This window comes from Canis lupus, chromosome 11, assembly GCF_011100685.1.
Source record: "Canis lupus familiaris isolate Mischka breed German Shepherd chromosome 11, alternate assembly UU_Cfam_GSD_1.0, whole genome shotgun sequence".
Lineage (NCBI taxonomy): Eukaryota > Metazoa > Chordata > Mammalia > Carnivora > Canidae > Canis > Canis lupus.
In genome coordinates, this window is record NC_049232.1 from 70,456,211 (window position 1) to 70,478,946 (window position 22,736).

Below are 22,736 nucleotides of genomic sequence, written 5' to 3' on the forward strand. Positions count from 1 at the left end.
CCAAGCTGGATTCTCAAGGTCCCATCCAACAACCCAGCACCTGCCCAAACTTATTTTCTGTTTGTTTGATAAGAGGAAGTGAGTTTATGCTGCAGGATTCCTGGTGGCGGGTTTATTTTAAGATCCGGCAAGCCCCGTGCTCCTCCGTCTGGGGCCCAGCTGCAGAAACCCTGACCAGGCGGACACCTCTGAGAAGTGGTGTTTTTGGAAACCAAGCCAAAACAGTGCCTTGTTCTGCCCCTGGGGCAGTTGAATGAAGCTGTTGGAGGGGTAGACAGGAGGCATGCTTCTTCCTTGGGAGGCGAGTCTTGGACTGTCTTCAGTCCGCATTGTGGAAAAGAGAGGAGGGCTGAAGGTCGTTCGATCTAAAGACATTTCAGAGATTGTATCCAGCCCAGTCAGACGCGGGCTCACATCCTGTTTATCAAGCACCTGCAGGATACTTTTCCCATACAGGGTCTCATTTATGCACAGAAAGAAGTTTTTGTATTGATTAGAAACATGGTCTTGGGAGTCAAGAATGCAAATCTCACAGTGAACATCCAAGTGACAGTACCGTCCTCATTGCCTGCAGGACACTGAGCCTAGACTGCTCCTAGGGCTGGCTGCCTGCCTCGGGCTGTGCTCGCTGCAGTGGACACCATGTCCCTGTGGTCCTGCAGCTCCCTCTCCTACTGTCCTTGACCTTTGCTTCCCCCTCTTAGCCATGCAGTCTGGTTGACCCAAAGGGCCTCCTTCTTCAGAAGCCTCCCTGGGTCACTGTCCTTCCCCACTGTGCTGCCTCTTGCTCATCAGTGGTCAGCATCACAGACTTTAGGAGTCTTCTGATAACTTGACACCTACGCCGAACTAGCCTTCACTCTATAACTACACTGGTCACTCCTTCAGGGCAGGAACATCTTTAAGTTTCATCTTTCTGTGGCCTTTGGCACAGAGCAGAGGACAGTGATAGATGCTCAGAAGGTGCGTTTGAAGGACAAGATCACTGGATCCCTGGATAGTGAAGTGAACAAGTGAGCAGATGAAATGGATGGGAAGGAATGAGTGAGCAAATAAAGGAATGAATGAATGGGAAATTTGGGGTGAGTGGTGAGGGAGGGATAGAGTAAGGAAATGTGTGACTTACTGAACAGGGACTTGGGGGCCCATGGAAAGCCGTCTGTCTGGCCCTCGTCCTTAACTGTGACCTCTGGGCTGCTCAGTCCCATCCACCCTCCCCTTCCTCCTGTTCCCTCTCACCTGTCTCCAGAAGTGATGACTGCACTCATTTCTTCACAGACCATTAACTCGTGAGCACTGGAAGAGGCCAGCTCTGAGTTGGCAAGGGCTGGGGTGCTGGTTGTCTGGCCCCCGGAGACGTCATAATTCTCTCTCATGCCTGCCCATGCAGCCAGGTTCTTATCTCTCCCTCTGCCCACTTGCAGATGACGACTGCACAGACTCCTTCACGCCCAATCAAGTTGCCAGAATGCACTGTTACCTGGACCTGGTGTACCAGAGCTGGCAACCCTCCAGAAAGCCGGCGCCTGTTGCCCTGGCCCCCCAGATCGTGGGCCACACGACCAACTCTGTGACACTGGAGTGGTTTCCACCCATCGATGGCCACTTTTTTGAAAGGTGAGTGTGGCCTGTGAAGCGTTGACTCCTCTCTCTCCTGCCATGAAGAGGGAAATGCAGAAGGGCAGCAGGCTTGGAGAGGAGCTTTGCTGTTTCCTTTGTCCTCGCTCTTGTTCATCTGGAGCCCCTACCGCCTAGCAGTGACTGGTCCATGTAGACACATTGTAAATTTGAGAGTCAGGGGATAAACGAGTGAGTGCTTATCAAAATTAATAAGTAAAGATGCATGCTTTCAGTGAATGGATGTTTAGCTTTATTTTCTTATGAAACACCTGGAAACTTTTATTGCCAGAACATCCTCTGGGATAGAGGTACTGGCCTCATCTCCATGAGCTCAGGAGTTGAAATTGCCTCTGGTTAATACACAATTGTAATATAGGTATAATATGTATCATATATGAAGGTGTACATGTGTGTATATATATATTCATACATCATACATGAATACACATGCATGTATATGTATGTATGTGTAGTAGGTATATTTAGAATCTTTGTGCCCAGTAGTTTGTTATAGGATTGAGGGTAGAATTTTTAAAAGGTCAAAGATGATAAACTTAAGCACAAGAGATCTGCTCCCCTATCTTTCACTTTCTAGCTCTACTACCTTGGGCAAGTCACTTTCCTTCCTTGACTGGTTCTCTCCCACAGGAAAGTGGGTCTCGTGGTGCCTTAGGGCCTGAAGGCAGGGATCCAACGGTCTCTTGTGGTGCCTTTCAGCATTAAGACTCTCTAAGGAGCTCAAGCTTTTAAGGGAAACAGATTCTCAAGGGACAGGAAAGTGGATTAAGATGTTGACATCTACACTTGGCTGTAATTTAGGGCTTATTAGTATATTAACTCCCAGCCCAGCCCTTCTTGGGCGCATTTTATCCAATACTGATGATAGACCATTGATGATGGTGAAAGTCATAACCAGCTAATGATTAACTAATAATTTTCTGTGGTTACAGTTTTTGCCATTTATCAAGTCCTTACTCTGGGCCATATTCTGTACTAAAGGCTTTATATGCAGAGTCTCATTCACCCTTTCAAGTAACTGTGAATTGGATGGAAGTCATCAAGGAGCATCTGGGTGGCTCAGTTGGTTGAGCATCCGACTCTTGGTTTCATTCAGCTCAGGTCATGTTCTCAGGGTCGAGAGATTGAGCCCCACATTGTGCTCCATGATTGGTGTGGAGTCTGCTTGGCATTCTATCCCTCTCCCTCGTCCTCTGCCCCTCCCCTCACTCATATGCTCTCTCTCGCTCTCAAATAAATGAATAAATAAAATAATTATAAAAAGTAAGAAAGGGGAGTCATCTTCCTCATTTGCCAGGTAAGGCAGGAATTAGAGTGAAAGACTATTTGATTTAACCAAGATTCCATGGGAGGTGCTGGGAGCTAGGCTCCAACGTACATTTTGCAACGTCTTGTCTGGGGCCCCCATGTGCTTTCATTAAGTCCTTCCAAAACTCAAATTATGAGGGAGGTATTACCCCTCCCCTAAAAAGAGCCATAAAAGGTGGTAAGGAACTCTCATTTGCATGTGTATGTGTGTAAAAATACTTATTAGATCAAGGTATCACATTAAATACATGCTTTGATTTTCTCCACTCCTATCAGTCCCTGAATCTAGAACGTTTGTTTGGCAACTGGGTGAATGTGTTCATGGGGAAGGAAATGCACTCCTTAGGCCCTCTATAAACCACCCCTCCCGCACCCCCCTCCCCCCTGCCGCCCTCACTGGGAGCTCAGAGCTGGGTTTGGGAAACCTCATGTGACACTTCAGAGCAGACTTTCCAGCAGCCTGTAGATTTATTTATTTTTTCTGTGGCGATGAGAAGTATCAGACTTTTGGTCAAGCCTTGGCCTCAGTTCCACTTAAAAATGGAAGTTTTGTAAATGAAGCTTCCCGTGTATGTATTTAATTTGTATTTCATAAAGCAGTTATTGTCCATTAAATAAATACCATCTGATTGTTGGAAACCCATTGGAGGGTTAATTGTTGTGTAATGAGATATGTCTCTATTACATGGTACCCTCAGCTTCAATCAATATGTTTTTAATAACCTATAGTCAGTTGGTACTTGAGGCTCATACAATAGCTATTCTGTTCAGTCTGAGATTTCATAACGGAGTTATCATATGTTAAATTACAACTGACGTTTTAGAAACATGTCTAATTAGGGTTAACAGCTACGTAGACGATCGTCTATGGCTCGAGGAAGTCAGTCCACCAGTTCAATAAATTGTTATAAAGAAATGGAGCTACCACTCTCCCAAACCCTCGGAGTTTATAGTCCTACAGATTGGCCCCGGTGTGGAGTGCACAAGCTTGCCACCAGGTTGTCCGCACTGTGTTCTCAGCTCCACCGCTCCGGGTCCGTGGGACCTTGGGCACGCCATCTCGCCTCTCTGATTCTCTCTGGCCCTCTGAATCTTCTTCCACAATTGTACCCACTTCACCAGGTTTTTGTGGGGAATTTGAGAAATACGACATCCGTAATATGCCTAGTACACACACTCTATGTTCAAGAAATATTGGCTCCCATCTTGTACGAGGTTTCCCAGAGCCGTTTAGCTACTTGAAAATTCTCTTTCCCTGCAAAATCTCTGGTGTTTTCTACAACATCCATCAATGCCAACCTCTCGCCCCTGGCCATCCCCACGTCCTCCCGCTGTTCCTCACATCTGCGGTCTAAGAGAATACAAGGGTTTTCCTTAAAAAAACATATTCAGATCCTCCCACAGCCTGTGTCCTCACACATGGGCAACTGAATAAATAATTCAAGGCCACCCCCTGGCTTTTCTAACTCCTTTATTTTTATCTGTCTTGCAAACATGTGTTGACTGAATGGTTTCAGTTATCTGAACAATTGGCGGTGGCACATCGGAAAGAATTCTGGACTAAGAACCAAAAGACCTGGGTCTGAAGTCTTTGAAACCTCATTCATTTCCTCCTCTTTGGCCTCAGTTTTCTGATCTGTAAGCCAAAGACCATCTGGCCTTTCTCAACCAAGGTCCCAATTCCAAATCTCAGAACACAGCAAGTGATTTGAGTAACTATTTTCTCAGTCCTTGCAAGAATGGTGCATAACAAGTACCGTTCTAGAAGCACAGGAGAGAAGCTAACTCATAAGACACAGTGGATATCTTAAAGAAGCACTGTTCGATAGGACTTCTGCAGGAATGGGAATGTTCTGTATCTGTACTGCCCAATATGGTAGCCATTAGCCAACTGGCTGTGGAGCATTTGAAATGTGCCAAGTGTGAAAGTGAATTTCTAAATTTACTTAATTTTAATTAATTTAAATTCAGAGACCCACATGTGGCTGTTGGGCACTGTATTGTTAGCACAGACTTGAGCTTTAGGCTTTGATTCTCATGGAACGTGGATAAGAAAGAGGGTCTCTTCTAGTGTTAGCATCCGGTACTACCGTGATTTCAGTGTCTGTGTGTATGTCATTGCGTATCTGGGCAAATAAAAATCAAATGAATGCCAAACATAAGAAAACATATACTTCCTGGATGTGTAGGATACTGCCTGGTTTTGGTAAAGCCTGTATCTACTCTATGACTTTACAGGCTGTGAACTTGGCATGATTGCTTTGTGCTCGTGATCTTGTATTTCTTAATCTATAAAATGGGAACATCACCCACACCCAAAATCACACCATTGCTTTTTAGTTGCTGACTTTACCTTTACTTTTGTCCTCTTTCCTCAATCCATGTTTCATTCAGCATAAAGACCGATCTTTTTAAAATGTAAATTAGATCACGTCACTCCATGACTTGAAGGGTCTCCAGTGGCTCACAGCCCTCCAATTGCTTCCCATCTCTTTTATGTACAATCTCCAGGTGGTCGACAGGACCTCCCAAGATCTGGCCCTTGCCTACTTGTCTAGCTGCCTCTTTAACACTCTCCTTCATTTATGACTCCTGTCACTCAGATTTCCTTTGAGATCCCTATAGACCAAGCCTTTCCTGTGTTGGTCTTTTACATACCTGAGACTGCCCCTGGAATGCTTTATATCCATTCTTTATGTCATCCTTTAGCTCTCACCATAGATGGCATTCCTCTCACTGAGGTCTTTAATGACTGTTTCAATTTTAATTAGCCCAGTGCACCTTCTCTACCAGTATTCTTTCCTACATCATCCATTTACTTTCCTTCTAGAACTTAATGCACCCATGATTTTATATCTGTTTATTTATTTGTTTATGTACTATCCACCTGGCTACAAGCCCTAGGAGGGGTAGGTAACACACCTGATTTCCTTTCCCTTGGATAGTCAATGTCTGGTACTAGCAATGAGAGGTGGTTCAATGATTACCCATTGAATAAATAGATGAAACAGCAAATGAATACGTGAATCAGTGATTGAAGATGAGGGAAGATACTGTGTGGAGCTCTGTGCAAACAAGATATGTTTACTGTCAGGTGGATGATGGTTTAGTCACTCATTAAAGTATGAGAAACCTAGGATATGTCAAGAACTCAGTGAAGTGCAGGGGACTATGTAACTTTCATCCAAAACAAAGCATCTAAAGAAATAGAAAGATAGGCTCAGTGGCCATTAAAGTCCATGTGGTTCCCGACTCCTCCCCAGAACCTTTATAATCTCATTGTCATCATAGAGCCAGTCATGTGACTATGAGCTGCTATGCATGGGTTGTGGTCATTATAATGGCACTCTGCTCCAGAGTGAGGAAGTTTCTCTCTCCACTCCTCATTCCCTCTTGCAAGTGTATTTCTGTAATTATTCTTATCCAGGAGAAATTCATAGGTTTTCAAAAAACCTAGAAAATTCAGAAAACCAGAAGGAATAAAAAAAGGGGGACTCATCCTATATTCATTCCACCACCCAGAAATTGTTGTCAATATTTTGTCATATTGAGGTTATTTGAATAGCATTGAGAAGCTGCTGTAAATTCAATTTTGAATATGATTTTTTCACTTAATATTATAGTTTACACATTTTCCATGAGACTCCATGGAATATTTTTGTAATGGCTGCTTACCACATCATTGAACATATTAATCTTGGGCTATTTCATCATTCTCCTTTCACTGGATATTAATATGCTTGCGAAATTTCTACCCTATGTATGATTTCACATTAACAATGATAAAGCCAAGGATGCAAAATCTATAATTTGAGAGTCTAGACTAAGTTAGTTATGAGATTTAGCAACATGTTTGAATGACTGCTATTCACCCATCTTTCTGTCCACCCATCCAACTGCCCACACACCCATCTATCCATCCAGCCACCTACCCACCCACTTACCCATCCACTTATACACTCATCCATCCGGTTATCCACCCATCTGTCCATCCGTCCATCCTTCTGCATATGTTGACCACCATGTAAAAGCAGATAATCAGGAGAATGATCTGTTCAGATATAGGTTTGGGGATGAGGTCCTGGCAGCTGTGTAGAAGAAGAATGGGGAACACTAGCAGCCTGATGCTCACCCACATACTATTTCTTACCATGTGAACCCATGGGCTACAGAGCTTCCCTATGAAGGGAAAGCCATAAGGCTCCTCCACTGCATCTTTCAGGTAGCCAAAGGATAAAGAGCCTTCTAGGAATGATGAAAGAGGTATTGGCAGGACCATTGCATTTTGAGAAATAATGGGCTGATCCCTCTCCCCTCCTGGCAGCTGCCTCCTAAACAGATGCCAAGTCTGGAGAACAAGCAAGATCCCAGAGGCTGTTGTGGCTAAAGGGAGATTGAATCCAGATACATAATACGCTTGACAGTAGAGGAAGCCACCATAATATTCCACTTCTGGGGCTGTTCCCTTCAAGGGATTGGTTTGCCCCTTGGAGAGCTGCTAAAATGAATTAGATGCCATGGTAAGGAAACTGCTTTTGACTGTTAAATCAGAAGTGATTCATCCATCCCAGAATGTCAGGGCTGGAAGGTTCCTATAGGCATCATCTGGCTTAGCCAACTCATTTTCAGATGAAGCAACTGAACCGTGCCTTCTTATTTAGTACCTAGGACACAGGATGGTGCTTGGCACATGGGAGGTACCTGATGAACACTATTAAAAGAATAAAATTTGAGGTCAGATGGAGCTAGATTTTTTTCACAACCACACATCAAATCCTCAGTAGAGCTTTGGATATCTGATGAAACTAAGATTAGTATGGATAGTAAGTCTTTGGCATGTTGATTCTGCATGGCTCCAAATTAAAGAAGTGTATCTACTATTAGGACAGAAGCCACATAAGCCCAGACAAGATCTTTGCTGGGCACTGGGGAGGAATTTCAGTCACAGTCGTATCCTGGAAACTTTGGCAAGGATAAAGATGATGGGATAATATGGAATTGTTGTGTTTTCTGCCCTGGTGCCTTTGGCCTCGTCAGATCAGGAGCTCATTCAACTGTTCCTAAGTCGGTGCATTTCCTTTCTTTCCTTGGCCTCCTAGAGAATTGGGATCAGCATGTGAACTTTGCCTGGAAGGGAGAATCCTGGTGCAGTATGCCATCAACGCCTCCTCCCCGATGCCCTGTGGCCCATCAGGACACTGGAGTCCTCGGGAAGCAGAAGGTAAGCCAGCCTGGAAGCTCATTTACAGGTTGGAGGTGCAAAGAACCACTGTTTTGATGGAGATGGAGCCCTATGATTTTAACAGTCTTTTCCACACACTATATAATTTGATCTTACAACTGCCTTCCAAGGCCAATTTATTTTATTTTTGTCTTTTTCCCAAAGCTTTACTGAGACATAATTGACATATAACATTGTATAGGTTTAAGATGTACAAAGTGATGATTTGATGCATGTATTATTGCAAAGTGGTTACACCACGATCAGATTAGTTAACACATCCATCATCTCATAGTTTTTTGTTTGTTTTTGAGTTCATGTAAGATCTACTCTCTAGGCAATTTTCAAGTATATGATACAGTATTGTTAACTATAGTCACCAAGGCATAGATAAGAACTCCAGAGTTATTCAGCATACAACTGGAGGTTTGGATCCTTAGCCCAAGATCAAGGCCAATATTCATGCATCAATTCAGCACATGTCCTTTGAACTCTTACACTGTCCTAGAATGTCGTCCCACTTTCCATATGAGGAAACAAAGATGCTAAGACATTGAACAAGTGCCCAAGGCCATACAACTGGTAAAGACATGGCATATGTATGTATGTGTTTGTGTGTGCCTCCAGACCCTGACAGCCTGTTGGTGCACATCAGATCACCTTAGAATTGACGAAGATAACTTGTTGGGGGGAGGATGTCAAGTTTTCAGTAATCTTTGTCTTCTTCGTTTGTTTCTGGGACTGTCCAGGGCATCCACAGACATGCCATGACTATCCCTCTCCAAGTTTTCTGCCACATACTCTCCTTTTTGGGATCCATTTAACAGCAAGACACTTGAGGGGAGCACCTCATCGTTGCCACTATTGGTGCGCTTTCCCCATGACCAGACACTCCCCTGGCCCAGGGTCTCCCAGGCCCCCCTGCTGGGGGCTGGCAAACTATGCTCTCTTACTGTCCCACTTGCTGCCAGACTCACTGGGCTTTCTGCAGAAATTAAGAGGATGCCTTGTACTCAAGGCTTATTGCATGGTCACTTGGCCCCGACAGCAACCACTTGGAACTTAAAGAATCATGTGGAAAGTTGCCTCCTCAGTTTCCTTCTGCAATATCCCCTATAGGGCTCAGATCTAGTGCCTGAAGCCTGGCTGACAGAGACACTCTGTTCTCCCTTGCCCTCAGAGATTGATACTTAGAACCACCCCCCAGTCTCTCTTGCTCCTGTATGGGGCAGCTCTCGCCCAAGGTTCCTGGGTGGGGACATCAGCCCATCAGAGGAAGCAGAGCCTAATTCCTCCCGGAGGTTCAGGGAGAACTTCCCCATTTTCCTATGTATTTTTAGAAAGAAGGTTGAGAAGAAAAAGCCAGAGAATAAAGCAAGGGAAAGGGATCAGAGAGGAGAGTGAAGGAGAAAAATGACAGCACTGTACTTTGTTATCTTCTAAAGTAGCTTAAAATAAAAATGAGAGCTGAACTTGGAAACTCTAAACAAATCCATCTGGAATGTAAAGCGAGAGGGATGTCTGGGAGTAGCCCTCAGCTCAGCCCCACAGAATCACAGGCTGTCAGACTTGGAAGGGGGGCCTGGGTCATCCAGCCCTGGTTCCCACCCAGTGCAGGAATCCCCCTGGTGCCCTCCCTCACCGAGGCTCTCCTAGCACCAGTGTGTACATTCCTGGGCCTTCCGTTCTAACTCCATTTGTTAGAAAGTTCTTCTCAGAATCTACAGTCATGACGCTCCCATCCCAATGGAACGCATGTTGGGTTCTCACGGAAGAAAGTGTATGCTCTTCCAGCTGATGACACGTTGTGTACGTGCAGAGTGACCCCGTGTCGCCTATGCCCACTGTAGGAGCTGTGTGCTGGGCACATGGGCAAAGCAGAACTGACTATCTAAAGGGGAGTTGGATGAGGAAAAGGGTGGCATCCAGTGCAGGGAGGCCCATGGTAATTGAAGCACAGAGTGCCAGGGGACCTGTAGGAAGCTGACCTCATCCATAACTGAGACTTAGACTGCCCAGGAAATGTCACCACACCAGTGAGCAAGGCACATTGGAGATCATGAAAGAAGTTTGCTATGTTTAGAGTGGTGGTTTTTTTTTTTAGTGTGATCTGGAGGCTTATGGGGTTCCTAGAGACTTTTTAGGGTGTCCTCAAAGTCCAAAATTATTTTCATAATAATGCTGTGATATTGATTACCATTTTCACTCCCATTCTCTCCGGAGAGAGCAGTGGAGCTTTCCAGTGGCCGCATGGAATGTGATGTTATTACTACTCTGATAGCTAATGGAACACATGCTTATGTATTCTTGTGTTTTAAAGTTTCTCAATTTTCATTTATAACATGATAACTATCAGTAGAGGTAACCCACATAAATGATAATGCTATAAGAGCTGAAGTAGGTTTGGAGCATGGAGCATGAGGTGTGGAGTAGGGGGAGGTTGGACTGATTGTCCTGTAGTGCCTGGATGAGGATGGGTTGATACTGAGGGCAGCAAGGAGCTGCCACATGCCTTGGCAGGAGTCTAAGGCATGGTGTGATGTGTGTGTTATAAAGATAGGATGGGTTGGTCTCTGCTAAAGGGCCTGGAGAGGAGTGTGCCAGAGGAAGGGGAGCTGCCAGGGGGCTGTTGCAGGAATCCAGGAGAGGGATGTGGTGGTGGTCTGGGTGTGATCCAAGGCAGTGACAAATGGAGAGAAGTCAATGGGATGCAGAGATATTTGGGAGGTAGAATCAGCAAGATTCTCCCCTGAGATTTCTCTGGTTAAAACCACCTCGGTTTGTTCTATTGGGTGCGTGAATGAAATAATTTTCAGACATCTCCCCACACCTCCATCCAACCCAACTGTCAATTGGTTAAGTCAATTCCTGGTTTGCTCCTGACCCTCTTAAAGCGTTATGTGCAGAGTAGAGTTCAATTGGAAGTGCTGAGCCCCCTGGTTCCCTGAGCTGACTCAGGCATGCAAGGAAACCCAGCAGCCTTGGGTTTTCCTTCAGGATATGTAAATTTAGTGCATGCAGGCCAGGAAAAGACTCTGTTCTTTTTTTAGAGCATCCTATTACAGGCTCTGTGATCCTTTTGGCTCAGACCCTTTTAATATCCTTGAAGAAATAAACTTTTCCATGAGCCAAATTCTGCAACTTATTTCTCAACTCATTTTCATCCTATTTATCTTTGCATGTTTAAGTTTTTGGACTTCCCAAACTAACATAAAACTCCCAAATCTATGAACGATGCCAGACATATCTTTGGGGTTGGTGAAAGAGTCTGGGGTGGGGGGGGTTAAAGTGGGCTGGACCTTGGTCCGAATCCTGCCATCAATGTGCTCTGTGCCCTTGAATGAGTCACTGAGCTTCTCTGAAGATAGCATCTCATGCACAGAATAAATGTCCTCTCTAGCTCTAATATTCCATGAAGCTGTAACTTCTTTATTTTAACTCCATATTAATAAGATAGAATTTTTTTCATTTAACAAATATTTATTGCACATCCATTATCTTCTATTAACTCCATTACATGAACTTCAGGTAAATACAGTCACAGAAATTCTTGCCTTTGGCCACAAAAAGTGGTTGGACACAAAACAAACCCTATTTTCCTATCTCTTGAGCAAAAACTGTATTTCATAGACGAATATTTCCTGAGGTGTTCAATATCAGGGACAGTTGTCACCCAGGACTTAGATAGCTAGGCCTGATCAACTCAGATCTCAGTTAAGGTCACATATACAAACATATAATGTGTTGGGTTTTCCTTGAGAGAGTAACACACGGCACTAGCTCTTTTCATTTTCATTGTTTGTGTGAGTCCTTTCCCCCATTTTTCTGCCCAGAATATTTCAGGTGTGCTGAGTATTCATCTGGAAAAAACTTGGCACCAAGTTTTTATGACTGTATTTGTGTCAACAGCTGCAGTGGATATACACAAAGATATATAATAGATGTCTGTATGGATCTTCATAAATGTAAATTTAAATCAGCATAAGTATGTATAAATATATTTTACACACATATATGGCCTCACTTCTAGTGACCAGCTTCTATAAACATGTAACTTTTCATTTAGTCACCATATATACAAAAGGGTATGTATTAACAATGAAGTTAACAGTAACCTTTGTGCTTTTCGTCCTTCCTCCTTTCTTTCTTTCTTCTTCCCTTCCTCCTTCCTTCCCCTCTTCCTCTGCCCTTCTCCCTGTCTCACATTCACACTCAGTCAACTTTTCAGCCTTGTTCTTTCTTCCCCCTTAGGTACTTTGGTTAGTCCTCGTCCCTTCTGGTGTTCCTTTATCCAAGCTACAGGTGTGATTGTGTGCATTAGTACAACCGTTTCCCACCTGGTTTCGCTAGACTGGGAGCTCCATGGGGCCAGAGACCATGTGTGTAGAAACCTCTCTCCCCAGGGACCAGCCTAACTCTGGACACAGACTAGCCAGTCAATAATTATTCTTTGGATGGATAGATGGATGGATGGATGGACGGACAGACGGATGAGTACATACATGCATGGATAGTGTCTGTGACTCTAAACAGTGATTTTTCTAAAAGACAAGTCTCACTTGTTTGCTTAAAGTTTTTCACTAGCCCCCCATCCCTCTCAGTATAAAGTGAAGTTTCCTTAAAATGACCTACAAAACCCTTCATGATCTGGGTTCTGTTTAGCCTGCTGGCATCATTTCTTGCTGCTCTCCCATTGTGCTCAAAATCATAGTCATCTTCTTTTCCATTCTGTCTCAGTTGTTCTCTTTGCTTGGACTTCCTCTTCCTCCCAAGCTTTTGCCTATTAATTCCTCCTTATGTTTCATAACAGAGCTTACGTGTTTGTGAGCATTTAGTAAATATCCCATCCCATTCAAGTTTCACAGCACCCCTGTGAGGTAAGTATCATTGGAGTAGGTGACAAAATAAGAAGCTTGTATAGCTGATACTGTAACCCAGCTTCCATTGCTTCAAATCTTGGCATGCTGCCTGGACCAACAGTATCACATAATATTCTCCCCATCAGGGAATGACTTAACCATCCGAGTCTCAGTTCCCTCTTCTGTAAAAACGATTTTCATCAGGCCTGTGCCATAGACTTACTACCAAGAGGAAGAGAGCTGAGGCATGTAGCATGCTTGGTGCAGCGCCGAGTGCATAGGGGATGGTCAGTTCATAGAGCCTCTAAGGTTAAAGGGGTTGCTGCATTGATGATGGTTGTACCCAGTAACCCCCAAGGCTCTTTTTTACATGTAAAAGTTGGTCTGTGATAACCAGACAAGCACAAGCTTTGCTAAGATCTCCATTCCTGTTTACTTAATTGAGGGTAGTGTCCAGACTCACCTTCCTGTCTTTTGGAAAGTGTCTGGTCCCTCTGTTGATTAACAAGAAACCAGGGAGAAGGCGGGAGCCAAACACATGTGTCATCTTTATTCTCTTGTAGCTCCCACCACTGTAGTCATTTCTCCAAGGAAAGGAGAAGGATTGTCCCATCTGTAGACAGTTCCAGGAAAAAGTGTGTGGAGGGGTGGAAAGCTCACCTGGCATTCCCCATCAGTGAGCTTCAGTGTTCCATGAGGCTTTCACTTCTTTATTTTAACTCCTTATTAATTAGAAGATTTCTTGTTTCACAAATAGTTATTAAATGTCCACTTTGGTCACTATCTATGGACCAGGCACTATATGATATAAAGGCTACCTGGCATGGAGTGAAACAGAGTATGAGAGGCAAAAACATTAACTATCTAATGGGATCTTGATGACGATCAGATGGATAAATTAATAGCTAGGGAATGTGCTTCACACACATTAAAATGCTGCCCTCAGTAAAGCTCAGTGAGTAAGTGATGTCTGTGTGTCAGTAGTCCACAAAGCTAAGAGAATCAAGAACACCACTGAGTTGGAGAGTCAACAGAGGAAAATCTTCACCTTCACTAGGGCTTCTAAGGCGTCAGCATAGACATCACTTCTGCCTTTGACTTAAACCACTGGTCACTTCTAACCAGCCTTTGCTTCAAATAACAGATGAACCTTGCCAAGGGGCACCGGAGAGAATCCTGTCATTCTGTCCATCTCTTCCTGCTCTAATGTGTTGTATTTAAAAAGTCTTTTGAATATTCCTCATCTTCTTCCCCTCTCTCTTTCCTTTTTCTCTTCTCCATCTCCACATGGTGTCTTCTCTTTTCTCCCTCGGTTGGGCAGAGAGACAGAGATTGAGGCATTTTTAGCCTTCACTGGAGTAGCTTTTCCACCCAAAATGGTTTTCTGATGTTCATATTGTGATTCCTATGATGCTGTAACACTACCACAAAGCCATTTCAGACAAATATTGCCTTTTCCCTTTTGTGTTACAAATGCCCAACATCCTACCTCCCACCGACCAGTGATGCAAAAGAAGAAAAAGAATGTGGCTAATAGGATAACTTGAGATCCTCCATCCTACCATCACCAGCTGATCTGTATCTCTTGCTAGACTCTCTTAAACAAATTAGAGCCAATTACTACACTGAGTCCTGATTACTTTTCTCAGCAGTGTAAAGGAGAGCTCTCTGAGGGTCTAGGACTAATGATCTCAGCAGAGAAAAATTCAGAAGTCGCTGCAGGCTGAGATCAGTGGGGATGAGGCATTGTCTCCCCAGGGAGAGAGTAGAAGAATCTCTCCTTCCTTCTCCCCCCGCCTCACCCAACCCTCCCCTTCCTGAGTCAGACTGGACGGAACTCTGAGAAGCTCAGTGGTATGGAATGACCTCATGTGGCAGAGAGGAGGAGAGATAAGATGGCTCCAGGGGCTGCCTTCCAGCTCTGTCATTCATGGTTCTAGACAGTTTCCTCCCAGAGTCCTCAGTCCAAGGGGAGAAACTATCTGTTCTCACCTCTAATTCGCTAAAGGTTGCTTGTTATCCTGTCATTTCAATGAAGGTCGTACTAAAATCAGTACTTTAGAGATTCTAGTTTATTTTAGTGTCCTCTGCATGCAGGAGGGAGAATAAAGATCATGAACTTCAAGATGAGACAACATTGGGTTCTAATGCTGACCTTCACATCAAGCTGTGAGGCTTTGATCAGTTCACTCCACATTTATGAGTCTTAGTTGCCTCACCTCTGAGATGAATCTTTGCAAGAAGTAAGCACGTTCAGGGGACATATGGGTATTTGGCAAATGTATGTCTCTCCCTTCTTTCCATCTGAGGCAATATAGCTTATAAGTAGGGATTAGATAAGGAAAGTTAGGACATTGACTTAAGCGTAAGATACTTACTTGAATCTAGTTTTGACCAAATGTTTGGTGATTCATTCAAGATCTGTGTTGCAGGGGTGGAGACAAGCTGGGTGCTATGCACACAGCTGATTTACCAGAACACTGAGAATCTTCCTTCTTTTCACCCTCTCTCTGAGCTCAAGTTAGGCCAGTCTCTCCTAGTGTCCACAGGAAGCTCCGAGGACCAGACTGGAGGGCTTTCAGGAACTCATACCCTCATCTCTTCTCCATAGGTCATCCAGATGTTGAGCAGCCCTGTAAGTCCAGTGTCCGCACCTGGAGCCCAAATTCAGCTGTCAACCCACACACAGTCCCTCCAGCCTGCCCTGAGCCACAAGGCTGCTACCTTGAACTGGAATTCCGCTACCCCTTGGTCCCTGAGTCTTTGACCATCTGGGTGACCTTTGTCTCCACTGACTGGGACTCTAGTGGGGCTGTCAATGACATCAAACTGTTGACTGTCAGTGGGAAGAACATCTCTCTGGGCCCTCAGAATGTCTTCTGCGATGTCCCACTGACCATCAAACTCCGAGATGTGGGTGAGGAGGTATCCGGCATACAGATCTACACGTTGGATGAGCACCTAGAGATCGATGCGGCCATGTTGACGTCCATTGCAGACAGCCCGCTCTGTCTAGAGTGTAAGCCCCTGCAGTACAAGGTGGTCCGGGACCCTCCTCTCCATGTGGACGTGGCCTCCCTCCTACACCTCCATAGAAGATTCACGGACACGTAAGTGCACTCTCTGGATAGGGAGATGGTCAGGTGGGTGGGCTGCAGATGAATGTAAGGATGGTCAGAGAGGCCAGCTCTAGAAGAAGATTAATCATTTCTAGGGATCTATAACTTTCACTGATTGTAGAATTGTCCTAATGAGGCAGAGTTGTTATGGTGGGAACAGCAATGCACAAGGAGCCAGGAGGCCTGGATTTTTGGTGAGAGCTCTACTGTAATGCTAAGGTTCCTACTCTTTTCTTAGTTTTCCCAATGATAGAATAAAGGAGGCTGTATAAGATTAGGCATAAGAAAGTCATATATTACTGATGAAATTGGAAGAACTGAAGTTTGCTAATGATTTCCTTTTTATATTTAATTGAAGAAGATTCATGAATTGTGATTGCTTTGTCAGTGAGTGAGAAGAGAGTGAAGTTATAGCAGGTTGCCTAGAAATTGAGCATGTTTCTGCATTTTTACATGAGAATGTTCCTGGAAAGTGAACATAATCAGTCCCAGTCCTCGTTTGGTTTCCTTTTACGAAGTGGAAGAGAGGTTCAAACCCATTTGATCCTTAAGAGTCCTTGTAGCTCTAGGTCTCCAGGAGCCTTCTGGGATACTCATGGCTTTTATGTGAGATAGTGCTTGTCCTTCATATTCATTTCTCAAGCCACCTCTTCCTCAAACATCCTCAGTATTTAGGAGAGAGGCCCACCGTATAGTGATGTTACTAGTGCTTTGCCTATATGCCAGACCATGAGCTGAGATCTTTGCATCTTTTACTCATCTCATCCTCTCCACAACCACAGCCCAATTATCCTTCTTGTTTTACAAAGAAGAGAATGACAGCATAGAGATGTGAAGTCATTTGTCCAAAATCACACAGTTAGGAAGTGGTAAGATCAAGTTTCTGTCCTGACTCCTAAAGCCAGTGTCTTTGATCAGTGTTTGGCTAAAGATGTGATTCTAACTTCTGCTTTAATCCAACAAATGAAGGGGCCTTCACCACCTAACTTGGGTACCAAGAGTTTGCGAAGCTAATCACCAAAATTTGTTGAACTATGTACTGTGTGCAAGGGCTATAAGTAGGGAACACTTTGAGTACTGGAGAGAACAATAGCTCAGAAGTCAGATACCTTGGGTTTAGCCCCGGCCAGTCCACTTACTAATTTTAGATAAATCTTTCAATCTCTTTGAGCCTTACTTCCTTCTTCTGTGTAATGAAAATGCTCAAGTCAGTGGTTTCTATGGGCTTTTTGTCACATTCTCTTTGGTTCTAAGATGATATAAGACCCAATATCTTCTCTGTCTACTTGAAAATATTTACTGAGCCAATCATTAATAGAAACCAAATTTTGGAGGAAACTTTTAATCTTTTTAAGAGACAGAACCACTTTCAAACACTTTACCAGCACTCCTTTTTACATGCCAGCAATTAATGTGCACATCACAAGCAGACCCTTGCCCACTCATTGACTCAGAGATGAAGAACATCTGTTCAAGAACTCAGAGGGAGCACTTGGTTTGTGTTTGAGAATGTACTTAAAATTTAAAGGATCATCTTGCCTTGAAAATATTCCATAATGCTGTCTCTTTCATCTTCTTGCTTGTCTAGAGTGGTAAAGTTCTATAAATATGCATCCACTTAAAATTTCTTTATAAAACAATGGAGAGAAGAAGTCATAGATGCTTTAAACTCTCAATTTAAATACAGATTTCGTTTTTTGCCTGGAGTTGTGTGCTTGTGAGAATAGACATAGTTGATAAATGTGGAAGGGTAGAAATTCAACTGAAGAAGTGAGAGCCCCTGAGTCGCATTCCCGGATAGTCACCAACTTGCTCTAGGATCTTAGGCTAGTCACTGACCCTTTTCAGCCTTAAGAGGCCTTAATCTGCAAGGAGGAGGTTGTGCTAGACTAGGGGTTCTGAAAGTTGGGTGCATGTTATAGAAACTAGGGACATTTTAAAATCCCTTATATTTCACCAGCATCCCTTCTCCAACCCCATCCCCCAATCCCCAACACCCCAAGTATTAACTTAATTTGTAAGGAGATAAAGCCTGGCCATCAGAAGAACTTTTAAAATCTCAGTGGATGATTATAATGTACATTCATGTTTAAGAGCCATTGCACTAAAGCAAGTTCTCAAAATGGGGCCCCAGGCCAGCAGCAGCAAGACCTGAGAACTTAGGTCCCAGCCCAGACAACTGAATCAGAAACTTGACTAGAGGGTCTTCCCAAATGACTTTAATGCTGCTACAGTTTAATAGTCACTCTATTAAACTGTGTAAATGATCTGTAAGGCTCGGGGATTTCCAGGGTCTCTTTCCCAATACTCATTCAATTTGAAAATAATGTACTGAGGACATTCTGTGTGCCAGAGTGTTCACTAGAAGCTAAATATTGCAGGAATGACCTGGTACCTTTCCTGTGGATGCTCACACTTCAGTGCTGAAGACTTTAACCATGTAGTTAAAAACACCCAGTCCTATGCCACTTTGCTTCCAGAACCACCACTATTCAGACCCACACTCTTATGCTCCATTTGTTCTTTCATTCACTCAACAAATCTTTCTTAGAGCCCACGATGATGTTTCAAACATATGGGCTAGACTGAGGCCTTCATTAACTTCCTCTTTGTCTTTCTTGAGTCCTAAAGAATTTACTGGAGACCTAGGCTGGGCTACATTTCCTGACCTGAATGTTCTCTGAGATTCTAAAAAAAGTAAACCATCATTCCAAGTTAACCTACCATTTCAACTCCTTTATCTCTTGGTAATTTGAGTTCTGAACTCCAACACAAATACCTCTTTGTGTGTGTGTGTGTGTGTGTGTGTGTGTGTGTGTGGTGTGTATTTTGCTGCTTTCACATTTTTTCCATATCAAATAAATTGGCTCTTATACAAGTTCTATATAAAGACTGTTTTGGAGAAAAAGAGGAGTGAGAAAAAAAATGCTTTCTTTTTCTTCCCTGACTTAACCCATTACATGATTCCCTTTGACCTTTGTCTTCATTTTTTTCTCTCAACAAAAATATTTATTCCTTCTTTTATCTGTACTGGAGATAGCTTCCCAAGGTATGACATTGATGGAAAGGCTTCTGTGCTTACCCAATGGACACTTCTAGGAGACTGATTACTTTTGGCCAGGATGAGGAAGAAATGTGGAACCTCTCTGTTACATGGAAACCCCTCCATTGAATGAGAAGTGACACTGGTATGGGAAAAGGGGACCAGCATTGACTCTGCTACTAACTCACCATATGTTGTTAAGACACATTGCATCACATCTTTGGGCTTCAGTTTCCCTCTTGGTAAAGTGAGGGGGCAACACATTAAACTCTTCTCTGTGGGTAGACATTGTTCTTAGGTGACTAGTGACTCATTAATTTTTTTTTTTTTTGTAGTAAAAGGGACTTAGCAGAGACTGTCTGTAAGAATCGGTACCCAGAGGAGACCACTAATTCACTAGGATGCCCGAGTACAATGTGTAGTTGTGGACAATAGTAATAAAAATAACAGTAATGTCAACCGTTTGCTGAGTATTCTCTGCTCTAACTGCCTTAAAACAAATATTTATGAGGAAGTAAAGCTCAGAGAAAAAGCTGAAGCTCAGAAAAGTGATTTATTCGACCTAATACAGCTGGTAATGACAGAGTCAGGTTTAAAACCGACGTCTAATTCCAAATAACACCTTCTCATCCACAGTACCACACCACCTTCTGTTGTAATAGTGCAAAGGCAAGATTCTAGACCTCAGACATGCATCCAAGCTGGCTGAGGTTTAAGGTATAGCAAATAGAAGACAGGCTATGACTCAGGAGACACCAGTCCTCAGTCAGTTCCTGAGACCTACTCGGAGTCCAGAAACACCAGCTACACAGCCAGTTCTTTATGCATCTGGCTGGGAAGAAAGAGCAAGGAAGCTTCTGTTTCTAAACTTGACTGCCAAGTGCTTCTGTACTGGCTACCATGCTCCTTGGGTCTGGATGGAATCTTCAGATTTCTCTAAGATGTAAAGACTGTGGACAAAACTGAGCTCTTTTTTTTTTTTTCTGAGAGGAAGTGAGGAATAAAGCAACCAGAAACAATGAATAGAAGCTCACTCTCTTCATCTCTTCGTCTATCCATCCATCCATCATCAGTTCATTCAGCAAATATTTAGTGGTGTCTATCAGATACCATGCACCGTATTAGGAAATGATGATACCGTGGTGCCAGGATAGGCATGGAGTCTGAGCTCATGGTACTCACACTGTAGGAAAAGAGGGAAGCAGTGTCACTATAGTGTAGCAATACCCCGAAGGCGGAGACAGAGACAAAAAGTGGCTTCTAACCCAAACTTGGAAGAATTGAGATGTAATTAAGAAATATAAGATTCCTGAGGACTGGATTTTCTTTGTTTGCTTGCCTGTTAGTGCCTTCCAGGTGCCTAGAATAATTGCAGGCACAAAGTAGACATTCGGTGAATATTTTTGAACAGCTCTTAAATGAAGAAGGAGAAGGAGTTTAGTGGTTGAAGAGAAATGGAGGAGCTATAATTTACTGAGTACTTACTATGTGTCAAGAACTTACTAAGGGTATGACTTAAGTAATCTCATTTGATTTGATCTGCACAGCAGCTCCACAAAGTAGGTGGTCTTCTTCCCAGATTACAGACGAGGACCTGGAATTCAGACTTTGAATAGCTATCAAGCCACCTAGCTAGGGTTGTATGTAAATCCATCAACTCCAAAGCCAGTGCTCTTAGTCATTCATTCTCTGGTTGAACAAATATATTTGTGCCTCTCTCTTCTTAGGATTTTTGATTTAGAACTAGAAATATGCATAGAAGTCACTTCTCCCATTTGGCTTATATGTGCATCCCAATTAATTATTCTATTGATTGTCTCTCATTCAGACCTGTTAACCTGCCAACACAATCTCTGTCTATTTTGCCTCAGCTTCTTGGCATTCTTAATATAATTCTTAGGGGAAATGAATAAGCATAAGGAAATGATATATTTATATGGTCTGAGTGGAATTTCTTGTGCATTTGAGTCCAAATTTTACAAATCAGATCCCAGGTCTGACTCTGGACTCTACGTGCTCAGAAACCCCACCAATCGCAGCTCAAAAACTGTAGTTCATTTATCAGTCTGATCACTCAACAAATGTTTGTTGATTCCCATCATGAGCCTAACTACTTTGTAGGCATTAGGGATGCAGTAGTGAACAGAGCAGAAAAGGTCCTTGCTCTCATTGATTCCTGCAGTGTGGCTGGGAGACACAAACCAGAAACGATTGCATAATATCCCAGTTGGGTAGAGTTTAGTGATTTTAGAGAAGTGTTAAGGGAAGGCCTCTGATGAGGTGATATTTGAGCAAAGACCAGAAATGTCTCTTAGTGATTCATAATAAGGACTAGCTGAACTGCCATCACTGAGACCCTAGCCTATTTGGAACATGGGTGTCTTATAACAGGATCCTTGGTCCTTGATCACTGTTTGGCTTGTCTTATATTTAACTGTGCTTGTGTTTTAGTTCCTTTTTTATTCCCCCTCTCATGTGGTTCAGATTCTTAAGTACAAAATGTAGCATGCTCATATGCAACAGAATCAGGGCTTCTATGAATGCTTGTTGAATGAATGAATGAATGAATGAATGAAGAGCATGTCAACAGTAACATAGAGTGAAACTTCTCGGAATACATGTCTCATGCTTCCAGATCTTAGCCATAACATTGACATGCAATGCCATATTAAGCCTCAGAGGATTGGGAAAGTTTAGACCAAATCAGGGTCAACTGAAGGCATAGATGGATCCCTCATGCTGTTTCTATGGCTCTTAAGCTGCTTCACCACTTCATTGTTTATCTTGGTCCCACTTCTTTTCCTGGCTCTTTCTGTATGTCACCCAGTCATCCATTCTTTGTTCTTGTATGTGTTCATTTGTTAATTCATTCACCAGCCAACGAGTGCGAATCAAATGTAACTGTGTTCAGTAATAGTTGTTGTTTGCCTTAACAAGTATTTACTTATGTGCCTGTGCTGAGCTATATGCTATGTTGGAACTAGGAATAGAGTCCCGATTCCTGGCCTCATGAGCACACAGTTTAAAGGGCCTGAACAGCCAAGGAATCAGGTAACTATCTGGTAGCATGGAAAGTACTCTAGTGCAAAGATCACAGGGAGCTGTGGGAAAACACAAGAAAGGTATCTGCCCCAGCCTGAGGTGGTTAACGAAGGTTTCTCAGAAGAAGCGATGTCTAAGCTGAGGCCTTAAGGATGGATAAGACTTGATGGTTAAGTGTTGATCATTGAAGAGGTTTGCCCTAGTACTGATGGTCGAAACCAGATGGATACTCAGCAAACGTTGATAGATAAAAGAATGAGTGAATGAATGAATGAATGAATGAACCAGCATACTATACTTTATGGAAGAAGTGCATATTCAGTCACAGACCAGACATGGAGTCTTGAGAGAGGAATGTAGTAATCTAGGCTATCTATACACCTTGGTTCTTAAATCTATATCACTCCTTTTAAATGCCATACAGTACTCCATGGAGGGAATGTGCTACAAGTTATTTAACTGCAGCCCTAAAGCTGGGCCTTTATAATATTTCATGCATTTTTCTG

General features: G+C 43.2%; 1 protein-coding gene across 1 annotated transcript in view; it reads left to right on the top strand.

The window, feature by feature from the left end:
- PAPPA (pappalysin 1) overlaps positions 1–22,736 on the top strand; it is a 236,708-nt gene that overhangs the window by 62,758 nt on the left and 151,214 nt on the right. Inside the window, 3 exon segments of the mRNA XM_038553223.1 lie at positions 1,425–1,617; positions 8,046–8,167; positions 15,638–16,136. Of these exon segments, the coding sequence (XP_038409151.1) occupies positions 1,425–1,617; positions 8,046–8,167; positions 15,638–16,136 (814 nt within the window).